The sequence below is a fragment of the Cervus elaphus genome, chromosome 20 (assembly GCF_910594005.1).
Source record: "Cervus elaphus chromosome 20, mCerEla1.1, whole genome shotgun sequence".
Classification (NCBI taxonomy): Eukaryota; Metazoa; Chordata; class Mammalia; order Artiodactyla; family Cervidae; genus Cervus; species Cervus elaphus.
Genome location: NC_057834.1, coordinates 123,505,049 through 123,517,632, shown reverse-complemented (window position 1 = coordinate 123,517,632; position 12,584 = coordinate 123,505,049). Strand labels below are relative to the sequence as shown.

Here is a 12,584-nt window from a genome sequence, read left to right as displayed (position 1 = left end):
TGTGTCACCAAACCTCAGGTCCTGCGTGTCCCACAGCACCTACCTTCTCTTCCTCCAGCCCCAACATCGGTCAAAGCTAGAAGCCAGTTTTAAACCCCACTCTCTCATCCTCAGGCTGAACCGATGACCAGCTCCTGCCCATTCTTCCTACTCAGTGTTTGTTTTTCTAACCCTCTTACAACAGCTGCCTTCTCACTGTTTCCTCGTCTCCAGTCTCACATTCTCAGACCCAGCCCACTGCACCAGACGCCTGAATCATTTCCCTAAAATGCAAATCTGACCCGCTCTGTCCTCTTCAATGGGACCCTATTGTCCTCACCCTGAAGGCCACCCTCCCCAGCTCGGCCTCCGCGTTGGTGCCCACGGGCCCATTCTCACTGTGCCCTGCCCTGCCGGGGGCTGGAGATTCTGCATATGAAACTGCCAACCACAAGGACCTTCTGTGGTCTGCTTCTGGCTCACCTCGTCAACCTCCCATCCTTCTGCCTCCTCCCATTCTACCCTAGTGACACAGAGACTTTCTCTCCTCTGGGCACTTTCTTCCCATCTTTGTGGGCCCCTGCTTACGACAAACCTGTTCTGTTTCTGGAAAACTCCTCTATCCTGCTCCCAGAGTCCTAGTTCTGTCACTCCATGTAACTCCCCATGTGATCACAGTCAAGTGATCACTCCTGACATAGTGTGATCACTTAACCCAGTACTGCTCATCTCTGACTGTACATGAGAACCAGCTGGGGAGCTTTAAAAATTTGATGCCCAGACAGCATCCCAGACCAATGAGATCAGACGGTGAGTGTCAGGAGACTCCAGTGTGCAGTCAAGTGGAGAACTCAACCTCCCTCTTAAGACAGTACACATTTTGTATCTGAAAGGATTCCCAAAGGGAGCCGACTCCAGGGCACACACCTTGGCAGATCTGCTCAGAGCACTTAGCAAAAGCAGGCTTGGGACGGTTCCAAGCATGGGCCTGAGGTCGCCCATGGAAAAGCCCCATCACTTCCACTGCAGCTGAGCGTGACTCAGCAGGCCCGGCCTTGCTGGTGACCTGCTCCCCAGCTTTGGGCGTGGCCCCTGCTGCCACTCTCTGCCTCTTTGGAGGAGGCCCCACTCTGACTCCTGGTCACCACCCCACTCCCCCAAACAGGCCTGGATCCTCAGAAGCCAGCCACACTCACTTTCTGGCCTCACCCATCTAGACCGTGAACGTGTTCAGAGGACTTGTCAACTCTCATTTTGTCCTGCCCGGGGAAGGTATGGACTTTTAAACTGACAGGGTGGTTGGTCAGGAAGACGGCCTGACATTGTGTAAACAAGAGAGTTTGGCTTCTGACTCCACATCCCTTAACTATGTGACCTTGAGCCCGCTGGTCATTTCATCTGCCCTGAGCCGTGGTTTTCAGGTCTATAAAGTGGAAATCACAGCCCAATGTTATGAATATACACAGCAGGCCTGGTATAGAGGAGGGACTTGTCACAGTCTTCTCTCCGGCCCCCCTCCTTTCCCCTCCTCCCTAAAGCAGTGGGCTGGCTAGGCTGGAGGTGCTCACTGGAGTCCCTCCCTGTCCAGACACTCAAGTGAACAAGTGAGAACAGATCTGGGGTGTGTTGTGGGGAGAAGGGAGTAAGCGGATATGTACCCTGCCCTGGTTCCTAGGAAAAGAAGCCATTTTTGCTTTGCCTGGCCCTGGGGCCTGCAGGGAGACAGGCAGTTTCAGCCTAGAGTGGGCTCCCTTACAAGGGAGTGTGCCACGGGTGCACGGGTGAGAGCATGGGTTCAGGGACCACCTGGAGAGGAGGCCACCAAGGCAGACTGATGTTGCATCCTGGCTCCATCCCTGACTAGCTGGTGATGCCGGGCGGGCTCTGGCCATTCCCCACACCTGCAGGGTGGGAGTGGGCATGGCTACCTGCCTGCCTGCCTTACAGTGCGGTGTGAACAGCAAGTGAGAGAATCACCAAGGCAGCCTCTGTAACCCAAGGGCCATGTGAATGCATCACTACACGGAGCATGGCTCTGAGTTCTACAAATGTCTGTGTTGTGGGGGAGGTTGGTCGAGATGATCTATAAAGATCCCGTGACTCTGTGGGCCTTAAGATTCCAAGGCCAAAGCTACGAGTCTCTAACCCGTTCAGGGTCAGAATATTCGCTGGAGATGTCTCCAACATCCAGGAGGCAGGGTGAGTGTGTATGTGGGCGGGGTGTGGTGAGGGTGCACAGCAGAGCCTGCTGGTGTTGAGAAACCAAGGACGGGATAACACTCACCTTCTGGGGGGCATTGATGACTCCAGTGTTGTAACCAAACTGCAGGGAGCCGAGCACTGCCCCTCCCACAGCCAGCATGAGGCGGCCCGTCAGCTTCTGCAGAGTAAAAAAAAAAAAAACCCACACTGTTACAGGCATGTCGGGGCCCAGTTAATAGAGGGCAGGGCTTGGCTGGCAGGTTCCCGTTCAGATATCTTGCCTGACTTCTGGCACCACACCAGCCTTTCTCCCAAGAAACTTGGCCACTTCCTGACCTCAGGTGCCCAAACCAGCCCTGCCAACTTCTAGACACGGGGCTGGCCAGACTCATTCCTGGGGAGAGGGGAATTAGGGTCTTCTCTCTCTCTGAAGCCAGGGACTGGCATTCACCTCATTGCCCTGGTGAATCCTGGGGTTGAGGTAGCCCCAGATTCTGATTAAGAGGCCCAGGAACCCAATGCAAGGGGGTGCCAAGTGATGTGGGAAGAGCACCATAGATGGGTGGGGGAAGTACCCTGGATTTGGAGCCGAAGATGCAGGCTTCTAATTCCAGTCTACTGACTTCCTTGCGCTGTGAATTCCACCAGGCAGATCCCCGTCCCTACTCCTCCTGGGCCCTGTTAGCTGCAAACCCTTCCGTCTAGTCACAGAGCAGATACCAAGGTAGAGACCAGTTCCAACTCACTCAGGGGGTTGCAGAGAACCAGACTGAAGCTCAGGACAACCATCCCGAGACCACGAGCTTCCCGGGTTGTTTGGACACAGATGACATACCAGCCAGGAATGTGCTTTGCTAAAGTAACGTGACACAAGGTGAGTAGAGTCCTGGGTCAAGGCGTTTCCAATGGGCAAAGGGCTGGGGCAGAAAAAGGGTGGTGCGTTTGTGTCTCCCGGAAGCCAAGGGCAGGAAGGCGGCAGGCAGGGAGGAGGCCAGCCAGCAGGAGGACCTGGGTAAGTCAGGTGCCTTGCTAGAGAAAGTGAGAGAACTTTTTTTTTTTCTCCCTTGTAAAATGAAGAAGCCAGTTAAGGCAGGCTCTTAACTGACTGAAAGGACGGAGCCTGGGGGTAGGAGGGAGGGACGCCAAAGAAACAATGGGTATTCACCAGGGGCATCACACACTGAAGTTGGCACTGGAGGGGAGGGGTAGAGGCACAGATCCGGAGCCACACGTACCTGCGGAGGGGACAGCCTCAGCCTAGCCACGGCCTCGCTACAGGCCTCGGCCTCCCTTCCCCTCCCAGAAACCAGAAGCAGCTCTGACTTCAAGATCCTCACAGATATTGCTGGGTTTAGGTGTTAACTAGACATGTTCCTAGTATGGGCTTTTCATTCTCCAGAAGCCATGAGACCAACGATTGCAAAAGCCAAGGTTCTCACGTCAGAGGCTGAGAAAGAGGAAGGAGGTTTTGGCCAGCTGGAGTTCAGAGTCCATTTCTTGTCGGGGCGGGGGGGTGGGGGGTGGGAGCTGGGTCCTCCCTTCCCATGGCCCCTTTCTGGCCAAACTCTGGCCATTCATCCCAGACAGTTGGGGCTTTCCTCCTGGCAGGCTGCACTCCTTTTCAATCCGGTCCCTCACGGCCCACCCTGCCCAGCATACCCTAGCGCTCCCAGAGCCTCCTCTCAACTGCCTAGGGAGTCTTCAGACCCTGGACTGTCGGCTCCAGGTGGGGGGTGAGCACCGGATAGACCTCCTCTGGGAAGGGGCCCAGCCGAGCCCAACTCCCAGAGTGACCACTGGGACTAAGGAAGAAGATATCCCGAGGACAGGAGGGCGTGACAGTGGCTGTTGACGCCCACACATGGGCGCTTTCTGCCCGCGAGTCATAGGCGTCAGCTTGGGGTCGGCCTTGAGGTTGGCCATCATCTGATACTAATGGTATTCAAGATAAGTATTTTCCTGGTACACACAAGAATAAACAGAAAACTAGCAATACAAACCTATGATTCAAAGAAATGTGGCATAGCTATATAATAGGGTACCTAAAAAAGAAAGCTTTTTAGGTAGAGATTTGGCCTATTCCTCTTGTTATAATTAAGTAAGAAGCAAGGCTTCAGAACAGTGTGTTGTACGCTACCTTTTGCATGGAGGAAAAAAAGGCTGGGGTGGGGGAGAATATACATACCTATTTATTTAAAGGAATGTACAAGAAAGGTAGCAGTGTACCTTGGGGATCTGGGTGGCAGAGGCAGGGTAGAAGGAAACATTTTCATTTTCCATCCTTTTGTACATTTTGTCACTTTGTATCACATGAATGTATCACCTATTCAAAAATATTTTTTACAAGTCTTGTGGTTTCATATTATTTAGAACACAGCAACTTAAACAAACATAAGTGAAAAATGATACAGATGATATGCGGATCTGGCAAAAATCACACCCTTGCCTGAATGACACCGCAGGAGGGCTCTGTGGGGGATCTGTACTATTACTACGGGCCCTGTCTCAGTCTGGCTCTGATGTGCCAGGGGTCTCTGGGCCTCTGAAGTCAGTCTTGGGGGCCCCACTGAGCAGCTGTGCCTCTGGGGGTGGGGCCTGCCACCTGTCAAGGTCAAACTCTGCTTTAGAAAAACTGCCCACCCAACCACGGGGTTATATGCACTCCACCCGGGCAGGCTATTGCATCAGAACCTACTAAAAGTGATTCATGTTCCCGGCCCTGTTCCTGACATCAAGGAAAAGCATCAGGTCCACTGGGAAGGGGGAAACTGGTGTGATCCAAGCTTCATCTGGGGCACTGCGGGAGCCCTGCGGGGACAAACTTGTCATTTCACCTGGGATGATCAATCAAAGGTGGGTTCCTGGGAGGTGACACTGGATTTGGGCCGCGAAGGACATGCGGGGAGTCTGCCAAGGGGAGAAGCAGTGGCAAGACTGCATTCCAGGTAGACAGAACAGTTTGTGCAGAGGAAGATGGGGGGCCCAGCACAGTTGGATTCATACTCAGTGTGGCTGGATGCTTGATGCAGCGGAGGAGCATGGCCCTGCTCCTGGGTAGGCACACGGCACCCATCTCTGCCCCTGCTGCACCCACCACACCCAGCGTGATCACTACTGGACTAGGAACCAGGAGACCCAGGCTGAAGGGCAGAGTGCTGTTTCCCTTCACCTTGAAATTGGTCTCTGTGGTGGCTTTGACTCTGGGTCTCAGTTTCCTCACATGGGAAATGGGGTAAGAGTGCCTTCCCTAAAGGCTTGCTGTCAAGTTCTGGGTCAATGCCCATCATGGAGCCGGCAGAGTTCACTTGACAGGTGTCTGCTGAATCAGGGAGGGATGGGGAAGCCATCTGCCTCCACCAGCCCCGTGGCTGGAACTGAAAGGCAGCGATGCAATCCATTCATTCAACGTGTATTTATTTAGGTGCCAAGCTGCTGGACTAGTTGATGAGAAGGGTTCCAAGCTCCACAGCTCATGGCTTTCTCATGGAAGCCTTTTATAGAGGTGAAGGAGCAATGGAGAGCCCAGAATTTGAGAGCCCCGGCCACCTACGACCACCTCTGCAGAATGGGACTACCTTCTAGAATACCCCTTGCCATTCCAGACCTTTGCCCTTGCTGTGTCCTCTACAGTTTCCAGCTTCTGCTCCAAGTAGTCGGGAACACCCAACTGCTGTTCCCCCAACTGCTGTTCCCCCACCACACTGGGAACTCCTGAAGAACGGGACCTAGAGTGCCCAGAGTAGGACGCAGCGCTGACTGTCTGTACAAAGGTAACCGGTCACTTTTGAAATTAGTGTTTTGGGCAAAACTGGCTCTGTGAGTATCTATTCCCCCAGCACAGCGTTCATCCTAACATATTTCAACTTGGTCATGTAGCAAACCCCTGATGAGGACTGGAACATCAGCTCTGAGGGCTGGAAAAAGCTTAACAGTAACTCTCCAGCCTCCACCCCACCCCACAGGGAGGTAAAGGCCTCTGAGTTCAAACCCTGATTCTCTGAGGGGTGCCCCAGGCAAATGTCTGGGCTCAGGGCCCTGCACAGAGGCGGCTCTCATGCCCCCATCCCTCACCACCCCCACCCCAATTCTGGGGGTCCTGAGGCCCACTGAGAGCGCTCCCTCTCCCAGGAAGCCAGCCGTGAGGTGCCTGCCAGCTTTGGGACCTCTCTTCCCACACACGGAGATGCCGGGGGCGGGGGGCGGGGGCTGGCCAGGTCACATAACTTGCTGAAATTCATGCATGGCCTTTGACCTGAGCCTGTGGGCTGGGCCTTTCCCTGGCACACGCTCCAGCCCTGGGCTCTCCTGGTCAGTACTGGCAAAGGCAGGGCATGTGGCCACGCCACTGAGGTAGGTCACTCCCTGTGGGAGGAGGGTCTGTGAGGAGGGTCCCAGGGCCGCGATGAGCCACAGGTCACTCGTATCCCTTCCTCCTCCCACAGCTCCCACATGGCCCTGGGGTGCATTGACCAGGGAACAAGGCCTGCATGGCCCCCAGTTCTAAGGAGGTGGGGGCAGGGGCTTATTGGATCCATGACAGCTCCTTTTTAATTGATTTTGTGTACATTTCTAAGATTCCATTTGAACAAAATTCTGGTCAACACAGAAAGAAGCCCAAGAAATTGCAGAATTGCTATCATGCTCTCCTGTGATAGATGGGGAGCCTAAGGTCAGAAGGTAGGGGCCAGGATACTTGGCAAACAGAAGCCACTCCTGGGACTTGAGTTCTTTGGATTCCTGGACAGACATTTTACTCTTTGAACACTTCCAGCCTTCCAGGTCTTTTCAAGAAGTGTGATAACCCTGGGAAGCATGACCTTCAGGTGACCTGAGGCATTTATTTACTCCTCTCCAAGCCCTTTTCTTCAAACCCTCCAGGGATGTCAGGACTTCTGCATGGCTGAGCCACTCCTGCACCCCGCGGTGGCCCTAGAGGCAAGAAAGTGCTCATCAATCTTTAAAGCAAAGAGGAGAGGAGGGAGCTGCTGCTTTTATCAGCGCCGGCAGCACCAGCCAGGCCCTGGGCAGCGTGCCAGGGCTGCTTCCACATCCTGATTTAACCACCACCACCAGGCTCTGGGGGAGAGATTGCTCTCACTTCATGGAGGAGAGCACGGGAGGCTCAGAGAGGCAAAAGCGGATAGCCAGAAGGCCTTTGGCTGCTGCGAAGCTTCATTTCGAGGGGTCTCTGCTGCCAAATCCTTCCTGCTCACGTCCTCCCTCTGCTTCCGGGTACTGGTGCCCGAAGGAAACAAGGTTTCTACCTGGTGCTTGCTTCCTATGTAGGTCACATTCCATCCCAGCAACTTGCTGTGCCTTGCCCCGTCTGAGCCAGGACAGCCCAGACCCACACTCAAAAACCTCTTGGCCACTTGGGTTGATTTTGCTCTAAGCCCAGGTTAGTCAACTATGGCCCGTGGTCATGGTCAAATCCAGCCTGCCAGCTAAGAATGGGTTTTACGTTTTTAAGTGGCTGGGGGTGTGGGGCGGGGAGAGAAGACCAAAAGTTTGTGCTACATGAAAATTATAATTAAATTCATATTTCAGGGGAGTTCTCTGGTGGTCCAGTGGTTAGGACTCAGCACTTTCACTGCTGGGCACCTGGGGTTCAATCCCTGGTTGGAGAACTAAGATTGTGCCAGCCACACGGCACAACCAAAAAAAAATAAGTTCAGATTTCAGTTACCGTTAACAGCATCTGATTGTAACACAGCCATACTTGTTTGTGAAGACTGTATCGTTTATGGTTCCCTTTGTGTTACAACAGCAGACCATGCGGCCCACAGAGCTGACAATATTGACTTACTATTTGGCCCATTACAGAAAAAATTTGCCAGTCTCTACTTTAAGCCCCAGGTGCTCTAGCTATGTGCAAACCCAACATGTGATAGCTGCACAGGACTTTTCAAAGCCTTCCAGGCAAAACCAAATCATCTTTCAAACTGATGTTAAATGCAAACAACTGACTCCTTGAGTCAGCACCTGAGCATGTGGAGAAGCCAACACCCCAGAGAGGGACCTGTTCAGTGGGCAGGTGTGCCCTATTTGACTGTGAAAAGATTAATTTAATAAGACAATGGGAATATGCAACCCCAACACTCTCAGCTGACAAGGTTAAGTCCCAGCTCCCCAACTTATGTGACCTTGAAAAAGTTCCTTCCCCTAAGATCTCTTGTTCTCCATAAAAGAGGCTTCCTAAGAATAAGGAGTTATATTACTAAGGAAAGACAGTACTGGAGTGCAGGTCCCCAACCCTGTTCTGGTCAATGGAGATTCAGCAACAAACTACACTGAATCCCTGCTTCTTGGAACTTGATATTTTAGTTGGGGGTTGGCAGCAGTGGGTGGAGTGGGAAGGTAGAAATATATCAGGTGGTGAGTGGTATGAAGAAAGAAAGTGATGGGGACAATCACTTAATTCTTAATCAGGCAGGTCATCTTGTAATGGAATATTATGCAGCTGTTGGAAAGAATAAAACACACCCATATGTACTTGATATGAAAAGAGTGCCAGGGAAGAAAGAAAAGGAGTAAACAATGTATAGAATGTATACTGTGTGTAAGGAAGGAGGAGATAATGACTTTGTATCACAGCAAGTGCTTATATGTGCAGAGAAAAACACCGTAGGTATTGGTGGGTGGACAGGATGGAATGCACAGGGCTGCAGAGAACTATGTAGAAAGTGTGATCCAATTACACTAAATTCCATTTATAGGCACATATATACACATGCACAAAAAGAGGTCTATGAGGGATAAATACCCAATGACTACAACTGGGAGGAGATGTTCACTCTTACTTTGCATGCTTCTCTACACTTGGCTCCATTACTTCTGTAACTTAAAAAAAACCCTGCAACCTGACCTAGAGAGGTAGGTGTTATTTCTGTTGTTGTTTAGTTACCAAGCTGTGTCCAACTCTTTGAGACACCACGGACTGTAGCCCACCAGGCTCCTCTGTCCACAGGATTTCCCAGGCAAGAATATGGCAGTGGGTTGCCATATCCTTCTCCAGGGGATCTTCCTGACCCAGGGATTGAATCCATGAGTCCTGTATTGGCAGGCAGATTCTTTACCACTGAGCCAGGTACAGCTGGGGAAAAAAGCTCCACCAGGAGGCATGGCTGGCCTGGGGTGAAATGGTAGAGCTGTTTCCAGTGGAGCCCTTTCCTCCTCACTCCCCAATGAGCTCTGGACTAGGTGATTTGGGCAGATGTCCTGTCCAGCAGAGGCCTCAGTAGCCAAAGGTTGTCTAAGCTGGGGTCTGGCAAGAGCTCTCTCCCCTTCCATGGTGCCAAGGCCCTGGGGAAGCAAAAGCCAGCAAAGTGTTGGTGCTAAAGTCTTAGAAAGGGTCAACTGTCCTCAGTCTACCAGAGTTCAAAGTCTGGGAGCCCTGCTCAGTTACCGCAAAACCCCAATGTTTATGCATTACCTACTGTCTCCCTGGCCTGGAGGTTGGACAGCAGAGCCTTAGGCTCCACTCCACCTAAGAGGTGGGTAATAGCTGGAGGTTTGTTGCGGTGGCCAGGCCTAGACACAGCCTCTCTGAGCCCAGAAGTCCAACCAGGAGCCTTCTCAGCCTCCACTATCCTGGGGATGCTGAGTGACTTTTTTACCTCTCTGCCCAGGAGTGAGGTGGGAGAAGGGTGAGGTTGCAGGTCTCAAGCCAATGCTGCACAGTTTTCCTTTGTCCTAGGCCTCCTCAGCTCTGCCAGCTAGGGTGGAGTGGGTTGGGGGTTGGGGGAGAACTGGATGACTGTATCCTTGGAGTTGGAGCAGAGCTCTAGGCCCTGACACCCTGTGATCAGGAGGTGCTGGGTAAAGCTGAGCTCCTTGAAGTCACAAGCTGATTATGGGGGGATTTGGGAATGACCCAGCTCCAGGCCAGTTAGGGTTGGTCCTGAAACGGCTTAGCATGGGACAAGGATCATCATGGAGATGTTTACAATGTCTGCACACCCAAACTGGATGTGCAAAGGGTCCTTCCATTTAAAACAGCCACCACCCTGGTTTAGGGCACTGGACCAGTCTCACCACAAGCACCATGGGGAATGAACCTCCAATTTATGGGGAAGAAAACCAAGGCTGAGGAGAGTCACTGCCCCAAGGTCATAGTTTTGTGAGGATGTCTTGTTTCCATTCACAGAAGGCTTTCAGTTGTCAAATTATATCTAACCCAACTATTAGACTGTACCCAGAAAGAGCTTGGAAAGTCCTGGAGTCTGAGAATTCCTGCTCATTTGGGGTGAACAGAGGGTGACACAGAAAAGAGGGGTGTAGAAGAGGAAGTATTAAAAAAAAATAGCGAAGAACATCTCCAATTTTTGGACAGCTGTATCTTGGTTAAGCTTTCGTTCTCTGGCCTCAGTTACCATCTGTCAAACAGAGGGTTGGGCCATGCAGTGGAAGGTTCCTGCTGGGGACTTTCTTTTATCTTCTTGGGCCATCTCAAAAAGGCTGGCAGTGTGTTTTTTGGTGGGAGGCTAGTTGATGACCTTGGAAAAGTCATTTTCCATTGAACTGTGATGTCATCATGACTTGTATCACCCTCAGGTGAAGGCAGGGCAGCCCCATCAGCGGACCCATCTCGGGGCCTGGCGCTCTCACCCATGTTCTGCTCTGCAAACCAGCTTCCTGACAAACCCCAAGTGGAGAAGAACTGGCCTGTTGGAACTTTAAGGATTTGCCTGACCAAGTGATACAGCCCTGGTATGCTGGGGCTCCCCAAAGGCTCCCGTTGCCAGAATGCCAGACTTCTGGACAGAGGCTGCAACCTAGGTAACCCCAGGTTACCTAGGGCCCAGGTAAGTGCAATGCATCATGGGAGTCCAGAGAAGCAAGGGATATTTATGGAGCATCCATGGGGACAGACAGACACATGTATTTCTGAGTTCTTGCAGACACTCTAATGATGAAAATGACATCATTCTGCGGACACAGTAACTGAGCTAAAGCTGGAATTCAAAACCACAAATGCAGGACTTCAAAAGCCTATGCTCTTTGTAGCTCTGAAGGGTTGAGGAACCCCGCAGATTTCTCATTTCTCCTTTGTATGGAGGGTGGAGTCGGCAGAGATCCTGGGGTGTGATTAGGGTGCCAGGAAGGACTAGTTGAGGGGTCTTCACAAAGGGCTGGGTGAGACATCTGGGAGCAGGGCTCACCCTTGTCTGCTGCCCTATAGGGAGTGTGAGCAAACTCCCGGCTGGAACAAAAGGGTCTTCAACTTGTCTCCTCCCTACTTTTCACTCAGGTAAACATCACAGTGAGCCGCAGAGAAGCACCACAAAGTGCGGGGAAGTCAGAGAGTCAGTTCCCAGTTCCAAGGGGATAAGGAGGAACATAGCAAAGGGAACTTCAGAATCAGACACCCTTGGTTTTAAGACCTTGGGCAAGTGATATAACCTCTCCAGGCCTCAGTTTAACCTCCTGCACAAAAGGACTGGGCGTGCTGATCGAGTCAGCAGATCCAAAGGGAAGGGCTTTTTTCTAGAATGTATACAGGATGGTCTGTAGAAGGTTTAGCAAAAAAAATGAATTTTTTTTTTTTTTTACTATAACTGCTTTGTATTTGCCTTTTGAAATTTCTACTTTATGTGCGCATATAATCAATTATTATAACTGTACACATATATGAATTTATGTGTGCATGCTCAGTTGCGTCAGACTCTTTGTGACCCCACAGTCTATAGCCCTCCAAGCTCCTCTGTCCATGGGATTTCCCAGGCAAGAATAAATGCAGACAAACCACTGGGAAGGAGGCACTCCAAAATTATTTATTGATGGAGCAGGTAATCAAGAGTTTGGAGGGTACTGCATGAAGAACACCCATCTGCTACAGCATTTAGAACTGGCTGGCACATAGGCAGCCCTGGAAGTCAGGCAAACTCTCTCCCCTCTATTCAAAATTCAAGAAAGGCTCATGGTGAAAAGAGACAGTGTAGACTGAAAGCCCTTTCTGATTAGCCTGAGTTCAAATCCAGTTCAGCCACTTACTAGATGTGTGACTTCAGGAAAGTTACTTCTCTGAGCTCCCTTCCTGAACCATATGGAGGGTCAGTGATATTGAAAAGCATTTGCGCCCAGAGCCTAGTAAACTATTAAGCGGCTGTTGAATTTCTCTTCCACTTTTTTCTCTACTCAGAATATTGACTTATTCACTCAAGAAATAAACACCCAGGTCCTGTATCATATGCAGAACAGACATTTCTTTCCCTTGAAGGAGTGAAAAAGTTATCCTTCTCTTACAGACAGTGAAACTGAAGCCCAGGGAGGTTAAGTGACCTGCTAGAGCCCTGAGCTAACAGAGCAAGCAAGTATTTAAACTTTGCAGTGCTAAGTTCTTACCATTAGCTAAAAGAGCTTCTCATTTTATTTGTATTTTGTTATACCCCAGCATAACGGCT

At 51.2% G+C, this 12,584-nt stretch overlaps 1 protein-coding gene across 1 annotated transcript in view; it reads right to left on the bottom strand.

Annotated features, from left to right (window-relative positions):
* SLC2A1 (solute carrier family 2 member 1) overlaps positions 1–12,584 on the bottom strand; it is a 28,219-nt gene that overhangs the window by 14,103 nt on the left and 1,532 nt on the right. The window contains exon 2 of the mRNA XM_043875706.1: positions 2,264–2,359. Coding sequence (XP_043731641.1) covers positions 2,264–2,359 — 96 coding nt within the window. The remainder of the gene's footprint in view (positions 1–2,263; positions 2,360–12,584) is intronic.